This window comes from Oncorhynchus kisutch, linkage group LG12 (assembly GCF_002021735.2).
Source record: "Oncorhynchus kisutch isolate 150728-3 linkage group LG12, Okis_V2, whole genome shotgun sequence".
In the NCBI taxonomy this organism is placed as follows: Eukaryota; Metazoa; Chordata; class Actinopteri; order Salmoniformes; family Salmonidae; genus Oncorhynchus; species Oncorhynchus kisutch.
Window position 1 is genome coordinate 37,207,876 of NC_034185.2, and position 21,318 is coordinate 37,229,193.

General features: G+C 43.4%; 1 protein-coding gene across 1 annotated transcript; it reads right to left on the minus strand.

Annotated features, from left to right (window-relative positions):
- Positions 1 to 1,161: 1,161 nt before the first annotated feature.
- On the minus strand, positions 1,162 to 16,494 carry LOC109900950 (pre-mRNA-processing factor 39). The gene is made up of 15 exons (XM_020496866.2): positions 16,342 to 16,494; positions 9,892 to 10,040; positions 9,083 to 9,637; positions 8,809 to 8,934; positions 8,491 to 8,609; positions 7,363 to 7,530; positions 6,980 to 7,163; positions 6,370 to 6,477; positions 5,857 to 6,021; positions 5,251 to 5,377; positions 2,784 to 3,052; positions 2,452 to 2,636; positions 2,231 to 2,305; positions 1,969 to 2,071; positions 1,162 to 1,757 (listed from the first exon to the last, which is right to left on the minus strand). Exons 1-15 carry the CDS (start codon positions 16,352 to 16,354, stop codon positions 1,665 to 1,667), a joined length of 2,439 nt encoding a protein of 812 aa, XP_020352455.1. The 5' UTR covers positions 16,355 to 16,494; the 3' UTR covers positions 1,162 to 1,664.
- Positions 16,495 to 21,318: the final 4,824 nt, after the last annotated feature.

Genomic DNA, 21,318 nt, shown 5'->3' on the forward strand with positions numbered 1-21,318 from the left:
GCCCCAGACCATGACGGACCCTCCAAATCAAAGCCGCTCCAGAGTACATGCCTCGGCATAACAATCATTCCTTCAACGATAAATGCGAATCCGACCATCACCCCTGGTGAGACAAAACCGAGACTTGTCAGAGAAGAGCACTTTTTGTCCAGAAACGGTGGGTTTGTGCCCATAGGTAACGTTGTTGCCGGTGATGTCTGGTGAGGACCTGCCTTACAACAGGCCTACAAGCCCAGCCTCTCTCAGCCTATTGCGGACAGTCTGAGCACTGATGGAGGGATTGTGCATTCCTGGTGTAACTCAGCCAGTTGTTGCCATCCTGTACCGGTCTCGCAGGTGTGATGTTCGGACGTACCGATCCTGTGCAGCTGTTACACGTGGTCTACCACTGCGAGGACGATCTGTCCGTCCTGTCTTCAACGTCTCACAGTACGGACATTTCCATTTATTTCCCTGGCCACATCTGCAGTCCTCATACCTCCTTGCAGCATGCCTAAGGCACGTTCACACAGATGAGCAGGACCCTGGGCATCTTTCTTTTGGTGTTTTTTTTAGAGTCAGTAGAAGGCCTCTAGTGTCCTAAGTTTTCATAACTGTGACCTTAATTGCCTACAGTCTGTAAACTGTTAAGTGTCTTAACGACCGTTCCACAGGTGCATGTTCATGATTGTTTATGGTTCATTGAACCAGCATGGGAAACGGTGTTTAAACCCTTTACAATGAAGATCTGTGAAGTTATTTGGATTTTTACAAATTATCTTTGAAAGACAGGGTCATGAAAAAGTTTTTGTTTTTGTTTTTTTGCTGAGTTTATGTAGTGCACTGGCTGAGGTCACTCCCATCCACAACATAAAAATCCAATTAGAACTGCTTGATTAAGACCATAAACTACATCAGCTTTGTAGTGGTGGGTTGGACTTGGGACAAAAGCCAGCATACACCACATCCTACTGTACCACCCCATGACCATGGTTGATGTCTGCTGAGTATGACCTATGCTTTCATCTATAAAATGTGTACAAGGAGTAAGTACATGTCAATTACAGAAACTTATGATTGGGTAGGTACAGGTCATTTGCTCTCCAATCTTAACGGTTACGCTGCAATTGCAGTGATAATAATATTGTATAAAATTGGTTAATTCAGGGAACAAAACAAGAAATAGGATAATGTCTTTATTATGAAATTAAGTCACAAAAAAAAAAGAATCTTCATTCATTTCTGTTCTTGTCCCAGAAAACAAAACCCTTAATCTTAGGAAAGCAGAGAAGGGGTGAGGGAGGACTCGGAGCACAGCAGGTACCACTACCTCCATACGAATCTATAATCTGTATCAAACATAACTAGTTTCCCCACACAGAGATATCGAAGAGGAACCAATCTAAAATGAAAAACATATAATTTGGCGTAATTTTGACTGTGGGTGGAAAACAAATAATAATCTTAAGTCCGCATTACCAACACATGCGTAAAGAACACAAAAAACAGCCAGTCAATGAATGGTGAGATGGTGATTACAATGAATATGTCAAATGGCCAATGGAAACAAAAGGACAAACAACAAATCAAAGAGGAGCTGAGCTGAGAGGTTGGGCTGGGTAGAAAGGATGCTTCCTCTGAATTTCTTCCTTCAGAAGGATCTCTGTCCATCGGTCTTTGAAACATCATGTTGGTGGAGGGGGGTAGTACTGGTTATACTGCTGGGCATACTGGTTGTACTGTCCCCAGGAATGCTGGCCCCAGTTATTGTACTGTTGCTGTAGAAGGAAAGCAAGGAAAGACAGGGTTAGTTGGCATTCCTGTCAGCGTCATCAGATGGAGTTCAACCCTATCGTCCTCCCATAAAAAAAAAAAAAAATAAAAAAAAAACATAGTGAGAACCAATTGTCATGGAACGCCTTTGTCAGGGATGGTATAACATTTGCAATTTGTATTGCAAGGTGACGTGTATAACAATGTTTGACTCACTTGGTACCAGTTGTAGTTGTAGGCAGAGTTGTCTCCCTGCATCATGTGCCCTGAGCCTGGGTGGTCATCTGTACGCTGTCTCTTCGACTCGGGCTCCTGGGAGCTGCAGGGACACGAAGGAACAGGTTCATGTCAATCAAGAGCACCCAACTAAATCAATTCAGGTATGGCGATTCACAACCTGCTATGAAGCATCCTACTGTGTTGTACTCAATGTCGTAAATGTTAAACAGTGAGAGAAGTGAACAAATTCAAATCTTACCCATTCTCTGCTTTCCTCTTTGTCGACTCATGTTCTTTCAGAAGCTTCTGGTGTTCATCGTATGCAGTCACTAACCTGTGAGGATGGAAAAAGAGTACATGGTTGAGATTAGGAGTGCAAGCATGCCATATGGATTCATTGTCATTAATTAACTAATCAGAACACTGGTCAGTGAAAATGTACTCATTGTTTGAGGGTGTAGGTACTGTAGGTGAACTGACTTATTGATGTCGCTGCCAAAGTCCTCGAGGAACTCGACCTTGCGCTGAGAGAAGGTGAGGCGGCAGTCGAGGGGCAGCGGGCTGCTCAGGGCGCGGTCGAAGCAGGCCAAGATTTCAGCCTCATTCTGCTGCACGTCCCCACTGTACTCCAGCTCTAGCAGGTTCAGGTACAGCTTAGGACTCGTCTGGAGACACACACACACAGATTAATGAACTCAAATGGTTTCTCTAAACACTTTTTCTCTGAATCAAACTCCCTTTGACACCATGTACTGTATCTCAATATCCAGATCCTGAAACAAGTGATTCCATTCATCTAGCTCTGATCTTACCTGGTCCTTGTCTATGGTTTCCAGCAACACCTTGCGGGCCTTGGTGAGGCTCCTCTGCACCTTCAGCAGCTGCCGGGCCAGCTTCACGGCGTAGAATGACGTCTCGCTGGCGTTCTTCCCCGATGCCATCGCCTCGCTCAGCAGGGCCTCTGCCTCCTCCAGGTTGCCGTGGCGACGTTCCAGGCTGACCCGCCGCAGACGCACCATGGCCAGGCCCGGTACCACCTCCTCCAGAGACTTCAGGATGCCGCGCGCCTCCTCTATGTTCCCTGCAGGAAAACAAAACACAAAAACGGGGTTGAATGTTTCTTACTAGTCTGTATAGAGAGGCTACCAAGGCTTTTGAACTTCTATTACGTGATCATCTCAGCCTCGTTAGTCAAATGCACTTGTCTGTAAATCACATCAGGTAAAGGTCTGACAAGTGAGGTGTGTGAATCGTGGGGCTGGCACAATAATCATATAACCAACAACTATGGACAACCACCATTAACCACAATTGTTGTCAGAATTGTCTTAATACATTCATTTTAATAGGGTGGGGATTCATTTCTATTTTCAAATAGACAAAGTTAACCTAATAGTCATAATTTTTTTTTTTTACAGTTGAGGTCGGAAGTTTACATACACCTTAGCCAAATACATTTAATTCTAGTAAAAATTCCCTGTCTTAGGATCAACATTTTATTTTAAGAATGTGTAATGTCAGAATAATAGTAGAGAGAATGATTTATTTCTGCTTTTATTTCCTTCATCACATTTCTAGTGGGTCAGAAGTTTACATACACTCAATTAGTATTTGGTAACATTGCCTTTAAATTGTTTAACTTGGGTCAAATGTTTTGGGTAGCCTTCCACAATAAGTTGGCTGAATTTTGGCCCATTCCTCCTGACAAAGCTGGTGTAACTAAGTCAGGTTTGTAGGCCTCCATGCTCTCACACACTTTCTGTTCTGCCCACACATTTTCTATAAGATTGTGGTCAGGGCTTTGTGATGGCCACTCCAATACCTTGGCTTTGTTGTCCTTAAGCCATTTTGCCACAACTTTGGAAGTATGCTTGGGGTCATTGTTCATTTGGAAGACTCATTTGAGACCAAGCTTTAACTTCCTGACTGATGTCTTGAGATGTTGCTTCAATATATCCACATCATTTTCCTCCCTCGTGATGCCATCTATTTTGTGAAGTGCACAAGTCCCTCCTGCAGCAAAGCACCCCCACAACATGATGCTGCCACCTCCGTGCTTCACAGTTGGGACGGTGTTCTTCGGCTTGCAAGCCTCCCCCTTTTTTCTCCAAAAATAACAAATGGTCATTATGGCCAAAGTTCTATTTTTGTTTCAACAGACCAGAGGACATTTCTCCAAAAAGTATGATCTGTGACCCCATGTGCAGTTGTAAACCGCAGTCTGGCTTTTTTATGGCGGTTTTGGAGCAGTGGCTTCATCCTTGCTGAACGGCCTTTCAGGTCATGTCGATATAGGGCTCGTTTTACTGTGGATATATAGATACTTTTGTACCCGTTTCCTGCAGCATCGTCACAAGGTCCCTTTGCTGTTGTTCTGGGATTGATTTGCACTAAAGTACGTTCCTCTCTAGGAGACAGAAAGCGTCTCCTTCCTGAGAGGTATGACGGCTGCGTGGTCTTATGGTGTTTATACTTGCATACTAATGTTTGTACAGATGAACCTGGTACCTTCAGGCTTCTGGAAATTGCTCCCAAGGATGAACCAGACTTAAGGTCTACAGTTTATTTTCTGAGATCTTGGCAGATTTCTTTTGATTTTGTCATGATGTCAAGCAAAGAGGCACTGAGTTTGAAGGTAGGCCTTGAAATACATCCACAGGTACACCTTCAATTGACTCAAATTATGTCAATTAGCCTATCAGAAGCTTCTAAAGCCATGACATCATTTTCTGAAATTTTCCAAGCTGTTTAAAGACACAGTTAACTTAGTGTATGTAAACCTCTGACCCATTGGAATTATGATAGATTATTCATTGTGTCTGTAAACAATTGTTACAAAAATTACTTGTCATGCACAAAGTAAATGTCCTAACCGACTTGCCAAAACTATAGTTCGTTAACAATACATTTGTGGAGTGGTTGAAAAACGAGTTAATGACTCCAAACTAAGTGTATGTAAACTTCCGACTTCAACTGTACAGGAAGATGGTAAGGTTGGTACATATTCTTTTACAAGCAAAAATGGCACAGTCGGGAGGAGATGCTCAAAAACATTTCATTTAGACGGGAGGGGGTTACCAAAGCTGTGTTGCATTCATTAAGTATGCATGTAGTAGCCAATTTTCATAGATGCATTATGGTACTTTACAAGCTCAAAACCATTTAACAAAATTGACAACCATGGTAATTTGCTTGACAATTAATCCTTACCCAAAACTCCATAACCGTCACAGCTTTATGTGAATGTAATGTTAAGTGGGAACTAGAAACACCACTCACCCTGCTGCTCCTCGAACGCGGCCCACAGCAGGTGAATGTTGGGCTTCTTGGATAGGTGGATGGTACACGCCTTCCTGTACACATGTCTCACTCCCTCAATGCTGTAGCTCTCTAGATATTTTGCGTACTTCAGTGTGAAGCAAGAGAATGAGGAGGGTTGGAGAAAGAGGAGAGGACGGGGTGGATGGAGAGCAGGAGGTGGAGAGAAGACGAGGAAGGGAAGGTGACAACAACATTTTAAAACACTTATTTCCGGTTTGCTCAACCAGTGAATTTCTTCATTGACAAGATCGTGTTTTTAGAAATGTTCTTTGTAAACCCATCAGCACCTTCATGGAACCAATAAGATAAGTTTCTGTAAGGTAGTGGGAGACGGAGAAGATGCAACGTAGTAGTTGGCAAATGCTGGAGTCAAATCTTGTGTGGCAAAGCTGGCCATCCCCTAATACAACAGATACAGTGGTTAACAGATCAACGTTACACGCAAAGAAGAGATGTTCAGGACGATTTACTGTTGTCAGGAAGTGATGCAATCGTTGATGGGGGAAGTGCGGGGGTCATTATTTTTGAGGTGGGGTTGAAGGTCAAAGGTTATGGTTGGGTTACCTTCATCCAGAAGTCCTCGTAGAGAGCACAGGCGATGAGGCAGCGTTCGAACAAAACGACCACGCGTTCGGGAGTGCCATTCTCGATCTCAAATTCCAGATACTCCTTCCAGTTGCTGAGCTGGGTCTTCTCCAGGGCTTTAACGTGGAAGTAGGGCCGTTTTATCTACGAGGGGAAAAGGGAAACACAGCATTCAAAATGGCAGCGGACCAAAATGTACAACCATTTCAAAAGTAACGTTATTAACAATGGAAGGAAATTGAGGGATAGTTCACCCCAAAAATCAACATTTGTCAAATATTTTCATACCTCGTATTCCATCTATTGTGTAGACATCTGTAGGCCTCAATCCCAAATGAATGGGAAAGAGTGGCACCATCCAATTCCATCTCCACCCAGCTTGACAAAGCCCACTTTAGAGGTATGAAAACTTTGAGGTGAACTATTCCTTTTAACAATATGAAATACAATTGGATGATATTCTGATCATTAAAGACAGATGTCAGTACTCACCCCCTCCTCGAAGGCCCAGCGCTTGCTGACCTCCTGCTCGTTTTGGTTGAACACCTCCTGACGCGACTCGATCACCTTGTGGCGCATGTTCTCAATCTCCGTCACTCTCTAAACATAACACAAGACACTCAACATTAACTGCTTGACTTTAAAACACAATCTTGTAACCATCTCATTCTCCACTGATGTGCAAACTGCATGTCCTGCTGCCAAGGTTATTTACATCACCCTGAGGCTGAAAGAGAGCCAGAGACAAGCAGGGGCTCTGCCTGTCGAAGGTGGCCTACCCAGAGAACGAGGCCCACCCCGGGGCAGGATATGTACCATATCCACCCTGTCTGTAGGCCAGTCCTGGTGCTGGGGACTGGAGAGGACGAGGGGCCACTCGACTAGGCCAGCCAGCCACGATTTGTCCATTCCAAATCCCTGACTGGATGATGCCCACGTACTCATTGGCTTGGCTGCTGACGGAAAGACACCTGCACAGATTTGTGTTTCACCCCATGGATGATGTCTCCATGGGTGATGATAAAGAGACAAGGGCCTCCTTCCTAACTCTGGCATGTTGTGGTACATCAACCCCCCTGAAGGTGAGGCAGCAGAGTCGTACCTTAGCAGGATCTGGGAGGTCCTCGGTGCCGGCTGGGAGCCCCTCAGGCTCCGCGGGTGTTGCTTCCTCTCCATCCTCATTGACTGTGACTGCATTGGCTTTGGCTAGCTCCACCCTGAGCTGGACAAACTCCTCCTCTGACAGGAAGTGTTTGGGGTTGTTGTTCTGCACATGCTCTTTGAACCTGAAGAATGACAATCAGTACATCACTAAGAGGACAAAAGGTACTACCAGAAAATAGTGCCCCTGAAAGTAAGTGTGGCTGACAAGGTTAGAACTCATGTCTGTGTTTGATTTCTAGCTACCCACTACCTGAGATGTTGACCATAACCCTCATGGACGGTTTATCAAAAACCCATTATGAATGAGCTGACCAGTCATACCTCTGGAGGTGCTGTGAGTATAGCTGGGTGGGTATGCCCAGGATACGATCGTAGATGGCCGTGACGTTGGCCAATCTCTCCTGCTCCGTCTCCCAGTTGATGTAGGCCTCCCACAGACGGTCAGAGCGGAAGTCTGTCCCTGCTGCCAACACAGCATGCTCATACGCACTGTACGATAGGACACAGACGACATGATTAACAATCAGGGTTGGGTAGGTTACTTTCTAAATGTAATCCGTTAGTTACATTACTGATAAATGTGGACAGGTAACTGTTGGGTTACCCAACCTTAGTAACGTAATCTGATTGCTGTCCCTTTAAAAAGGCATTAGAAGAAGACAAAAAGGATCCATGCCTGTCATCATAGTGGTCTTTGACTTGTGGTCAGACTAGCTCAGGTGGAACAAAATTAAACTTGCACTTTTTTTCAATGCTGAATTGAAGATCGTTGAGAAAACAAAAAGGTGTCAATACATTTTTTTTGCAAACATATTTTCTGAATATTAATAATATTATTCAAAAGCATCTGATTAGTTCTTTCTTGGAAAACAAATTACTCCCGAACCCTGTTAACAATACACTATGACCTGTAAAACACTTGGTTTTGGAAGAGTCACAAGGTTCTAACACACAGGTGTGTTTTTTTTAATATTTTATATTTTACACCCCCTTTGTCCTCAATTTTTGTAGTATCCAATTATTAGTAGTTACTCTCGTCTCAACTCCTATACGGGCTCGGGAGAGACTAAGGTCGAAAGTCAAAACACAACACTTAACAAAGCGCGCATCCAACACGGAAGCCAGCCACACCAATGTGTCGGAGGAAACACCGTGCACCTGGCGACCTTGGTTAGCGTGCACTGCGCCTGGCCCGCCATAGGAGTCGCTGGTGCGCGATGAGACAAGGATATCCCTACCGGCCAAACACTCCGTAACCCGGATGACGCTAGGCCAATTGTTTGTCGCCCCACGGACCTCCCAGTCGCGGCCGGCTGCGACAGAGCCTGGGCGCGAACCCATAGTCTCTGGTGGCACAGCTAGCGCTGCAATGCAGTGCCCTAGACCACTGCGCCACCCGGGAGGCCCCCGGCGTTTCACTTTTCAGTGAGGACAAAGCTCTTTACTCACGCTCTAATGCGTGACGGTGTCTCTGGGTCTTCAGGGTCAGCGTTGTCCTTGATGAAGGACAGGTAGTGGAGCCACAGGTCCACACTGAGGGGGATGGCATGCACACCCCGCCGGTACACCTGGGGATGGGAGGCAAAAACAACCAGTGTGAAAATTACTGAATGAATGACTGTCACAGCAAGGACCCAAACAGTAGACAGCACAAAGCTCCAGCCCCTAACCCTGTCAAGCCCTTTCAGATCAGGACAGAGGATAGGAGAAGATGTCCATTTACACAATTAAACACCACTACATGAGCCCAGCCACAAAGAGACTTACCTCCTCTGCCACCTGTGCATTGCCATGTTTCTTCTCAGTGTCAGCTAACTTTTTCCAGTAGCCGTAGCAGTAGGGGTAGCGCAAGAAAAACGCATCAAACGCCTTCCTCACCACACCAAGATGATTCTGAGGCGGCAAAAAAAATTACATTTCCAACTTGCTTCCTGACAGAAAAACCTCAATGTTTACATGTAGTATTCAATACAGCAGATAAAACCTAGTCACAATACAAGCAAGGGTCAACATAAAAATGTCAGGACTTTTCCACACTCACCTCTTGCTCCACATACTGCAGCAGGTAGACCCAACCATTGAAGTCTTCAGGGTTTTCCTCACACCCTTTGGCCAGCTTCTCATACTCAGAAGGGATAAGAGGCTCTGTAGGGACAGCTGGTTCCTCAACAGGTTCCACCTGCTCTGTCTCTTTGGATTCTTCAAGTTCCATGTTAGCTGGGCTACTATCTTCTGCAACCATTGGTGGCTGGGCTCTGACTGGATCTGGTTGCTGTTCTCCAGTGTCGGACAACTTCTCGCTCTGTATCAAAGGCTCTGTGGCTGTGTTGTTGTGTCCATCCTGACTCTCGTCTGACGATGCCTCCATTTGGTTCTGTTGTTCTGCCTGTGGAGAACGAGACTGCTCATCTGAATCCTCATGCTCTCGACGCTCCTCTTGGAAGAGTTCAGCGCTCGCTAGCTGGAAGTGCTGCACCGCCTGTTCAACAGATCCTAGATCAGACTGCTGGACCTGGTGCTGCTCTATTACCTCTGGCGACGACTGATCTGACTCTGAGTCCGAGTCGTGGATAACCGTGGTGAGGTTATGGGGATCCTGGTCAAGGGGGAAGGAAATTATTACCAACAAGCAACTAAGAAAATAGGCAAGGGACTGCCTCATGTTTGAGAGAGCACCACTGTTGAAAGATGAAAGTGTTGGTGTTTAGACCTACTAGTAATGCAGGCAGACAAAATAGCATTTGCCATGTTGTTGTACAGAATAATAACAAAAGGGATACATTGGCCTTGTCATTACAACTACGTCCAGGGCAAAAGAGGTCAAACCCCACGTGCATTTCCCACACTGACCTGATCCATGGTCCATTCAGCAGCATGCGTGAGGACAGGCAGGTCAGGGAGGAAGTCCTCTCCGTTGCCTTCCATGGCTGGGGACTCCACACTCTCAGGGCTGTCTGTGTCCAACATCCCCGTCATGGGCTCGTCTGTGAGGTGCAGGTCTGGGGAGAGGAAAACATATTGCACGTCAATATCACAAGATCGAGAAGGGACAGTAATTATTAGTTAGTATTATAAAAAATGTATGTGGAATCACGTATGACTGGGTGATATGGCTGGTCCCATGTTTCATGAAATCCCAGAAAATGTACATACTAGGAGTTTGAACATTAAAACAAAGTTGGGATCTATAACGTAAATATAAACCCCTAACCAAAAAAACGGTATCTTCCCCCACTGCACTTAATTAAAATCACAGTTCAGTTACACACCAAAAATATATTTTTTGACGTGTTATAGCCGATAGACTATGAAGGCCTGTGGAGATTGTGTAATTCAAAAACAAAAGAGGAAGAGGCCAAACTTCAGGCTACTTGGTGAATTTGCAAAGCATGCAAGACAAGATATTGCGAGATGCAGATTACCAAAACATATGAGCACGCTTCTTCTTCTGCCTCTCTCAATCTCTCCGTCACACTGGCTTGCCTGCGCTGTCTCTTCACTATTGATGCAAGTGTGTGATCAAGCACAGTGTAGCCTACTCAAATTTTTGCGGCATGAAATCACAGTGGGCTACCGGTAGCATGTATCGATTACGCTTTTCAGGCGTAATGGAATGTGGCCCCTTGAAAGTGCCTCGGCTGCAGCACATGTGTCTGTTAGGGTAGGCTACCCTACGTTTTATTGTTTTATGCCAGCACAAAAGCTTCACTGGTGATATGAACAGACATTTTACTTGTCTGTAAAGGAACGCCACTTCTGAAGCCGGACTAAAGTCCATCACAAGGCAACCAGAACTGTCAACCAAATAAATCGAGCTGCTTCGTGCAGCCTGCACGCAGACCACTCTTTCCATAAAAAAGTACTGTTTGTAAAATACCAAGACATTTAGTAGAAATACAACATAAAAATAAAATAAAAGTATTAAAACACAACAGCAGCACCTTTGTTGTAAAGGAAAAAACTGAATATTTTAAGCCAGAGCAGAATTCTACCATTTTTTACAACTAACCCAAGAATGACCACAGCCTGTCGTTTCCAACGGGAACAAATGAATCAGTGGGCAGAACAAGGAAGGAGTTGGAGATTCAACTGGCGTCTTCTATCATGCATTTGCATATTTCCATTAGGGAACACCTACTCTGAAGTGTGCAATAACTTCTTATGGCTGCAGGGGCAGTATTGAGTAGCTTGGATAAAAGGTGCCCAGAGGTCCTCAGTCCCAGTTGCTAATATATGCATATTATTAGTAGTAGTATTGGATAGAAAATACTGATGTTTCTAAAACTGTTTGAATGCTGTCTGTGAGTATAACAGAACTCATATGGCAGGTAAAAACCTGAGAAGAAATACAAACAGGAAGGTTGGTCGATTTTCAACCCAGCCCCTATTGAATACACAGTGGGATATTGGGTATGTTGCACTTCTTAAGGCTTCCACTAGATGTCAACCATCTTTAGAAACTTGATTGAGGATTCTACTGTGGAGTGGGACCGAAAGAGAGGAATGAGTAAGAGGTCTGCCAGCAGTCACGTGCTGGTCATGGGCATTTCACATGATAGGTAGCTGCGTTCCTTTGCTTTTCTAAAGACAAAGGAATTCTCCGGTTGGAATATTATTGAAGTTGTATGTTAAAAACATCCTAAAGATTGATCCCATACATCGTTTGACATGTTTCTACGGACAGTAACGGAACTTTGACATTTCGTCTGCAACTAGGGAACGCGCTTCTTGGCTTTGTTTACCAAACGTGCTAACAAAAGTAGCTTTTTGGACAAAAATGGACCGTATCGAACAAAACAAGCATTTATTGTGGAACCGATTCCTGGGAGTGCATTCTGGTGAAGATCATCAAAAGTAAGTGAATATTTATAATGCTATTTATGGAATACCTTTGACTACCCAACATGGCGGATATTTCTCAGGCTGATTTGGGCTCTGAGCGCCGTTCTCAGATGATGCTTTTTCCGTAAAGTTTTTTGAAATCTGACACAGCGGTTGCATTAAGGAGAAGTGTATCTAAAGTTCCATGCATAACACTTGAATTTATCAACATTTATAATGAGTATTTCTGTGAATTCATGTGGCTCTCTGCAATACCACTGCATGTTTTAGAACTACTGAACGTAACACGCCAATGTAAAATAAGATTGTTGGATATAAATATGAACTTTACTGAACAAAACATACATTATTGTGTAACATGAAGTCCTGAGTGTCATCTGATGAAGATCAAAGGTTAATGATTAATTTTCTCAATTTCTGCTTTTTGTAACTCCTCTCTTTGGCTGGAAAAATGGCTGGATTTTTCTGTGAGTTGGTGACCTAACAATAGTTAGTGGAGCTTTCGCTGTAAAGCATTTTTGAAATCAGACACTGTGGCTGGATTAACAAGAATGTATCGTTAAAATGGTGCCTAATACTTGTATGTTTGGGAAATTTGATTTCTGAGATTTCTGTTGATTTGTATTTGGCGCCCTGCAATTTCATTGGCTGTTTGGCGAGGGGTTCCGCTAGCAGAACCTAGACAGGTTAATACAATGAAAGGTCAATACACTGCAGCCAGGAATAATGTAACTAATTCAGGGCTTGTAAAATTATACCTTGGCTAAATAGTCTTTCCACAACCATAAGACTCACTAATATTGTAATTATTTTAACAAAATAAATTGGATCTGCTTTTTGCAATAATCACTGATCTGGCTTTAAAGTCTATGAAAATTCCATTTTTGTTACAAATTTAACCAGAACCATGCACAGCCACTAATGATGACCAACTTCTTGCAGCAGGCATTATAGAAAATGAACACAGGTCCCATAAACACTCAAGTGAGTAACCAGCTAAACGTTATATTTAAAGTCTAGCCAACTTGGATCTACTTGCTTGCCAACAAGGTAGAATAGTTAAACTTACGAATACACCTGTTCATCACGAACAACGTAGCCTGTTCACTTTGTTTAGACACTGAAATCAAGTTGCCTATCTGTATAAAAATATGTTCTCAGAATGAGAACGAGTTGCCAATGTCTTATATAAATGCATCTTATGCTCATTGCACATTTAGACAAGACATCTAGCACATAAGTATGTGGCTAAAATGCTTCTAGCAGTACGCTGTGAGACAGAAACTGGGCATACACTTTCCACAACCATGTTTTCTGTTCTACATTTTGGGAGTTGAGACAAAAAAAAGAAAAGGTATCGTTAGAAAGGATTCTCAACTATTACAGTAAAATAATGTCCAAGTGTTTCGGAGTCCTTTTCCGGGAAAAAGAAAACCTTGATACTTGCAAAAACGCTCCAGCACATGAATTTTAGTTAATACGATATGGTCACCCAGCACTTGGAGTAAGAAGTGGATCCAGACAGTGTTGACATAAAAAGCAACACCAAAGATCACATTGACATGACTGGATTATGGGTAGCCTCCTTTAGAATCCAAGAGTGAAATACTAACATGTAGGCTCAGCATCCCTGAACAGTCCATTACAAGTAAGAATGCTGAACAAACTTAATTCCAACTTCACTTGTTGTCCCCTGATTTCGGCAACATAGAGGTAATATGGTACAAAATATCTACAGGGAAGTGTTATCAACATGACTTTCAGTACGCTGATCTGTATATAGGTTTGTATTTCCGTTTTAGAATTTTTAATACAAATGAAATTCGCACTTATACAACCACCTGCACAATATGGTTAAGTCTAACCAAACCACAGACAGGAATGCCAAATCTTCCAGCTGATTGCGAGGAAACATGCTTCAGTCCCCTACATTTGTCTATTGTATACATAAATTGTGCATCACGTGCAATGCCTCAAGAGATTGAAAATATGCAGTCAGAATGCAGTCAGAAAGTATTCAGATCCTTTCACTTTTTTCAGATCCTTATTCTAAAATGGATTAAATAGCCCCCCCCCCCACAATCTACACACAATACAAAAATACAGATTATAAATGTTGGCATTTTTTTTTACTGAAGTTACATTTACATAGGTATTCAGATCCTTTAATCAGTACTTTGTTGAAGCACCTTTGTCAGCAATTACAGGCTTGAATCTTCTTGGGTATGATGCTACAATCTCGGCACACCTGTATTTAGGGAGTTTCTCCCATTCTTCTCTGCAGATCCTCTCAAGCTCTGTCAGGTTGAATGAGGAGCGTCGCTGCACAGCTACTTTCAGGTTTCTTCAGAGATGTTCGATCAGGTTCAAGTGCAGGCTCTGGCTGGGCCACTCAAGGACATTCAGAGACTTGTCCCGAAGCCACTCCTGTGTTGGCTTGGCTGTGTGCTTAGGGTCGTTGTCCTGTTGGAAGGTGAACCTTCACCCCCACTCTGTTCCTCTATCCCGACTCGTCTCCTAGCCTCTGCTGCTGAAAAGCATCCCCACAGCATGATGCTGCCACCACCATGCTTCACCGTAGGGATGGTGCCAGGTTTCCTCCAGACGTGACAGTTGGCATTCAGGCCTAAAGATCTTGTTTCTCATGGTAAGAGTCTTTAGGTGCCTTTTGGCAAACTCAAAGCGGGCTATCATGTGCAGCCTCCATTTACTGAGGAATGGCTTCCGTCTGGCACCTCTACCATAAAGGCCTGATTGGTGGAGTGCTGCAGAGACGGTTGTCCTTCTGGAAAATGCTCCCATCGCCAGTGGAACTCTGGAGCGCGGTCAGAGTGACCATCAGGGTTTTGGTCACCCCCCCCCCCCCAATACCAAGGCCCGACTCCCCCAATTACTCAGTTTGACTGGGTGGCCAACTCTAAGAAGAGTCTTGCTGGTTCCAAACTTCTTCCATTTGACAATGATGAAAGCAACTGTACTTGGGAGACATTCAATGCTGCAGAACATTTTTGGTACCCTTCCGCAGATCTGTGTCTTGACTAAATCCTGTCTTGAAGCTCTATAGATAATTCCTTTGAACTCATGGCTTGGTTTTTGCTCTGATGGGACCTTATATTGACAGTTGAGTGCCTATCCAAATCATGTCCAATCAATTAAATGAACCACAGGTGAACTTCAGTCAAGTTGTAGAAACATCTCATGGATGATCAATGGAAACAGGATTCACCTGAGCACAATTTCTAGTCTCATAGCAAAGGTATTTTTTTGTTGCTAAAATTACCCAAAACCTACTTTCGCATAGGCATTATGGGGTATTGTGTGTATAATGATGAGAAAACAAATTCAATTTTAGAATAACACTGTAAAATCTGGAAAAGGTGAAGGGGTCTGAACACTTCTCGAATGCACAGTAACGCAAAAATTTGGGTAAACAACATTATCTCCACGTCCTACCACCAAAAAGGACCAAGAGCATGTACAACCGGTTAAGTACGATAAATATTTGTATTCAACATTCTGGCCTGTAAAGACTATTGAGTCTTTGGTCAGACTGAAAGTCCATGGAGAAACCATGGTAACAATTTGATGTTTAGGCAGGGTTATAGGTTCCTGTGGCATCTCTAGTAATGCACTAAAACTAATATATTACTAGAGATGCCACAGGAACCTATAACCCTGGCTAAACATTAATTATTTTGTTACCTGTTTTCAGTTTACATATATAAATAAGTGATATATAAATAAGTGATATATAACAAAATACATTTCATACATACTCCAGATTAGTAGCCTGAACCATTCAAGTCATGCTCAACTTTATTCAAGTCGTTGTAAACCAAAGAATCCCCACCGACCGCAACTCCTGACTTCTTCAGTCACATCGACTTGTGCAAGCATGCGTACTTCCGTGTTAAGGAACATAGCTAGCATGTTAGCTAGCACAGGCGCGCGTGATGGCGTATAGTAACGTCAGCTATCATATCTAACTAAACATTTTAATTGCTCAATCAACGACCAAAATATCTAACTATCTAGCTAGCCCACTTGTAATGATAGCTAGCCAGACCCCATTGAAGCACGACGCGGTAAACACAACAGTGAAGTTGGCTTAGTAACCTAACTAACCGTAGCTAGTTAATTCAAACGGATCTAAATACCTAACTTCCCCACTGACTGTATATCCTCGAAAATAAGACGTTAATAAAGTTCACATATGCTGTGTGTCATTGTAATGATAGTACGGAAAGGCGACCGTTTAATTTTAATCCAATAATTGGCTGAAAGTCTTAAACAGTACCACAGCGTAGTGATGTCTTCAACCCTGCATTGGGTTGGGCCTAACGACGTTAGCTGCTAGCTAGCCAGACCGCACACGTCCACCACCATCTTCACATTACAGCAAGCGGAGTGTTAACAAGTTCAGGGGAAAACATGTATAAATATTTTTTTCCAACTTACCAGTATCTTCCATGAAATTCAGTTTAGACAAATGTGTATTTCTGTTACTTTAAACGTATCTAACCAACAACATGTAGCCGCGTTTCTACTCTCATTCTTCAGCGACAACTTTGAGGAGGCTTCGGAAGGGCAGACAGAATGTGCGCATGCGTAACGTTCTCAATAGTTACCACAAACACAAAGTCAAAATGGCTATATCGTAAATATTTGCTTTTGGTTTAAGGTTTCGGTCAGGTATAAGGTTAGCAGTGTATTTCATGTTGTGTTTAAAATCAGATTTTAAGAAGATTCATTGTAGAAAGAGGCGGAGTTTAGCCATAATGTATTTGTGGCTGTAGTAACTAGTGACGACCCATGCGTACTGTAGGGGGGTGGATCCACTAAGATAATGGCTGTGTTCGAGAGGATCAAAACCGTAATGTATCATGGCTAAATTGTGACTGACTGATCTACAAAAAATAAAGAGTAGTTATATATGATACAATGTTCTTTGTTGAGTAGTCAGTCGGCTCCAATGTCGAACAAGCCCAAAGTAAACCAAGAATGTTTACACTGTATATCTGTCGACTTGTGTTTGTCTGGCTACTTCGTAATGAATCCAACAAACGTAGCCAGTAGAGGCTGCAATCACGGATTTATGCAAAATGGTGAATAAGAATAAGATAATAATATACCTATTTGTCATTGGCTTTGTTGCCACTATTTTACATGATTTAAAAAACAAACATTAATTTATCATTGAACTGTAGAAGAATTGGAATAGGAGCATAGATTTGACTAAGGTCTAGATTCGAAATAATAGAAGAAATCCAACTTAGATGAGCAAGTGTATTCACGGACATTTAACCTCTCCCTGACCTACATGTTTCAAGCAGACCACCATAGTCCCTGTTCCCAAGAAAGTGAAGGTAACCTGCCTAAGTGACTACCACCCCGTAGCACTCACGTCAGTAAACATGAAGTGCTTTGAAAGGCTGGTCATGTCTCACATCAACACCATCATCCCGGAATCCCTAGACCCACACCAATTTGCATACCGCCCCAACAGATCCACAGATGATGCCATCTCAATCGCACTTCACACTGCCCTTTCCCATCTGGACAAAAGGAACACCTATGTGAGAATGCTATTCATTGACTCCAGCTCAGCGTTAAACACCATAGTGCCCACAAAGCTCATCACTAAGCTAAGGACGCTGGGAATAAACACCTCCCTCTGCACCTGGATCATGGACTTCCTGACAGTCCGCCCCCAGGAGGTAAGGCTAGGCAACAACACATCTGCTATGCTGATCCTCAAAACTGGGGCCCCTCAGGGGTAGATGCTTAGACCCTTCCTGTACTCCCTGTTCACCCACGACTGCGTGGCCATGCACGACTCAAATCCAATTTTATTTGTCACAGGTGTAGACCTTACAGTGAAATGCTTACTTACAAGCCCTTAACCAATAATGCAGTTAAGAACAATACCTAAAAAAAATAAAAGTAACAAATAATTAAAGAGCAGCAGGGAAATAACAACAGCGAGGCTATATACAGGTGGTACCGGTACAGAGTCAGTGTGCAGGGGCACCTGTTAGTCGAGGTAAATGTGGCAATATGTACATGTGGTTAGAGTTATTAAAGTGACTATGCAAAGATAATAACAGAGTAGCAGCAGTGTAAAAGAGGGGGGACAATGCAAATAGTCCGGGTAGCCATTTGATTAGATGTTCAGAAGTCTTAGCGCTCCGGTACAGCTTGCCGTGCGGTAGCAGAGAGAAAAGTCTATGACTAGGGTGGCTGGAGTCTTTGACAATTTTTAGGGCCTTCCTCTGACACCGCCTGGTATAGAGGTCCTGGATGGCAGGAAGCTTGGCCCCAGTGATGTACTGGGCTGTACGTATTACCTTCTGTAGTGCCTTGCAGTCGGAGGCTGTGCAGTTGCCATACCAGGTAGTGATGCAACCATGCTCTAGATGGTGCAGCTGGAGAACCTTTTGACGATCTGAGGATCCATGCCAAATCTTTTCAGTCTCTTGAGGGGGAATAGGTGTTCTAGTGCCCTCTTCACGACTGTCGTGGTGTGTTTTTGGACCATGATAGTTTGTTGGTGATGTGGACACCAATGAACTTGAAACTCTCGACCCTCTCCACTACAGCCCCTTCAATGAGAATGGTGGCGTGTTCGGCCTACTTTTTCTGTAGTCCACGATCAACTCCTTTTTGTCTTGCTCACATTGAGGGAGACACCTACTCATTCTAGGCTATTTCTTTATTTTGACTATTTTCTACATTGTAGCATAATAGTGAAGGCATCATAACTATGAAATAACACTAGTAGTAACCAAAAAAGTGTAAAACAATTCAAAACATATTTTATATTTGAGATTCTTCAAAGTAGCCACCCTTTGCCTTGATGAAAAATTTTACACACTCTTGGCATTCTCTCAACAAACTTCATGAGGTAGTCACCTGGAATGCATTTCAATTAACAGGTGTGCCTTGTTATTTGTGGAATTTCTTTCCTTCTTAATGTGTTTGAGCCAATCAGTTGTTGTGACAAGGTAGGGTTGGTATACGGAAGATGGTCTTTTACCAAATAGGGCTAAGTCCATATTATGGCAAGAACAACTCAAATAAGCAAATAGAAATGACAGTCCATCATTACTTTAAGATATGAAGGTCAGACAATTTGGAACATTTCAAGAATTTTGAATGTTTCTTCAAGTGCAGTCGCTACACCATTTATTTTATCGCTTTCAAATAGGCACATTCTTCTCTTCTCCTCTACCCTGCAACTCTTCCCTGGGTCCTTGGTGTAGAAGATATGTATTTTCTGTCAATATGCCTGGTAAAATAATGGTTAATAAACAACTCTAAAGGGGCCCCATAAAATTATATTACGTATTTTCCTGCATTCTGGTTTTTCTCTCCTGGACTTTTTTCACACAAAATATTACAATTATTCATAGAGAAACAACGGAAATTTTAGACCATTTTAGGTCTCTTTTTTTGGTGTAATTCCCCTTTAATTGTGCATCAGGTTCCTGGTTATAAATAATGTCTATGATCTAATGAGATTGGAATGTGTCATCTAGGTAAGCTACAAACACACAGAAAATGTGGATGCATTTCAGAGTTGGAAGCAAGCTTCCAAGTCAAAACAGTTCACACATTGTAACGATGTATGCAGAGAGTCGGGAACAAGTTCAGAGCGTGAACACGATTAACAAACAAAACAAGAACCACTAACAGCGAACCGGCATGAAACCGATGCAGAAACAATAACGCAGTCTGGTGACCTAGAGGCCAGAGGGAATGTGCGTGACAGTACCCCCTCCCTGACGCACGGCTCCAGCCGCAGGGACGTCCCGGGGATCAGGAACGGATCGGCCACCTCTGCCAAAGCGCGGGAACCTGCCGAGCCTACCGAGTCTTGAAAACCTGACGAGCTAGCTGAGGCATCCTCGGTAGAGTCAGCAACAGACGCATGACCCGCCAACCAAGTCTTGACACCCGATGTACCAGCTGAGGCGTGAAAAGCCTGACGAGCAGGCTGAGGCATCCTCGGTTGCTCCGGCAGCGGAACCCAGACCCAACATCTCCAACACAAAAATACAAAAACACTCCCTGATGCTTCTCTTGGGTGAGGCGTTATTCTGTAACAATGTACACTGAGAGTCGGGAAGCAGGTTCAGGGAGTGAATACATGTAATAAATGAACAAAACAAGAACCACAAACAGGGCAACGACATAAAACCGACACAATAACGCCTAGGGAGGAGTGCGTAATAATCAGCAGTCTGGTGACCTAGGGGCCAGAGAGGGAGTATACTTGACACACATACAGCGCCTTCTGAAATTATTCAAACCCCTTGAATTTTTCCACATTTTGTTACATTACAGCCTTATTTAAAAAAAATAAAAAAAATCTAAATCCTCAGCAATCTACACACAATACCCCATAATGACAAAGCAAACACTGTTTATTTTATTTTAGCGAATGTATTAAAAATAAAACAAATAACTTATTTACATAAATATTTAGACCTTTTGCAATGAGACTTTGAAATTGAGCTCAGGTGCATCCTGTTTCCAATGATCCTCCTTGAGATGTTTCTATAACTCGATTGTTATCCACCTGTGGTAAATTCAATTGATTGGACGTGATTTGGAAAGACACACAACTGTCAATATAAGGTCCCACAGTTGTTACTGCATATCAGAGCAAAAACCAAGCCATGAGGTCGAAGGAATTGTCTGTAGATGCGCCGAGACAGGATTGTGGAGAGGCACAGCTCTGGGGAAGGGTACCAAAACATTTCTGCAGCATTGAAGGTCCCAAGAACACAGGGGCCTCCATCATTCTGAAATGGAAGATGTTTGGAACCACCAAAATCTTTCTAGAGCTGGCCGCCCGGCCAAACTAAGCAATCAAGGGAGACGGGCCTTGGTCAGGGAGGTGACCAAGAACCCGATGGTCACTCTGACAGAGCTCTAGAGTTCCTTTTGTGGAGATGGGAGAAACTTCCAGAAGGACAACCATCTCTGCAGCACTCCTCCAATCAGGCCTTTGTGGTAGAGGGGCCAGACGGAAGCCACTCCTCAGTAAAAGGAGGCTGCACATGACAGCCCGCTTTGAGTTTGCCAAAAGGCACCTAAAGACTCTCAGACTATGAAACAAGATTCTTTGGCCTGAATGCCAACCGTCACGTCTGGAGGAAACCTGGCACCATCCCTACAGTGAAGCATGGTGGTGGCATGCATCATGCTGTGGGGATGTTTTTCAGGGGCTGGGCGACTAGTCAGGATCAAGGAAAAGATAAACGGAGCAAAATACAGAGCGATCTTGATGAAAACCTGCTCCAGAGCAATCAGGACCTCAGACTGGAGTAAGGGTTCACCTTCCAACAGGACAATGACCCTAAGCACACAGCCAAGACAACACAGGAGTGGCTTCGGGACAAGTCTCCGAATGTCCTTGAGTGACCCAGC

What these genes read in the sequence shown, in the direction of transcription:
- LOC109900950 (XM_020496866.2), bottom strand. An exon ending in CTGAATGGACCATGGATCAG is followed by an intron (nt 9,638 to 9,891) that starts GTCAGTGTGGGA and finishes CCCCTTGACCAG; the next exon opens with GATCCCCATAACCTCACCAC. An exon ending in CGCGTTCGAGGAGCAGCAGG is followed by an intron (nt 3,053 to 5,250) that starts GTGAGTGGTGTT and finishes GTTTTCCTGCAG; the next exon opens with GGAACATAGAGGAGGCGCGC.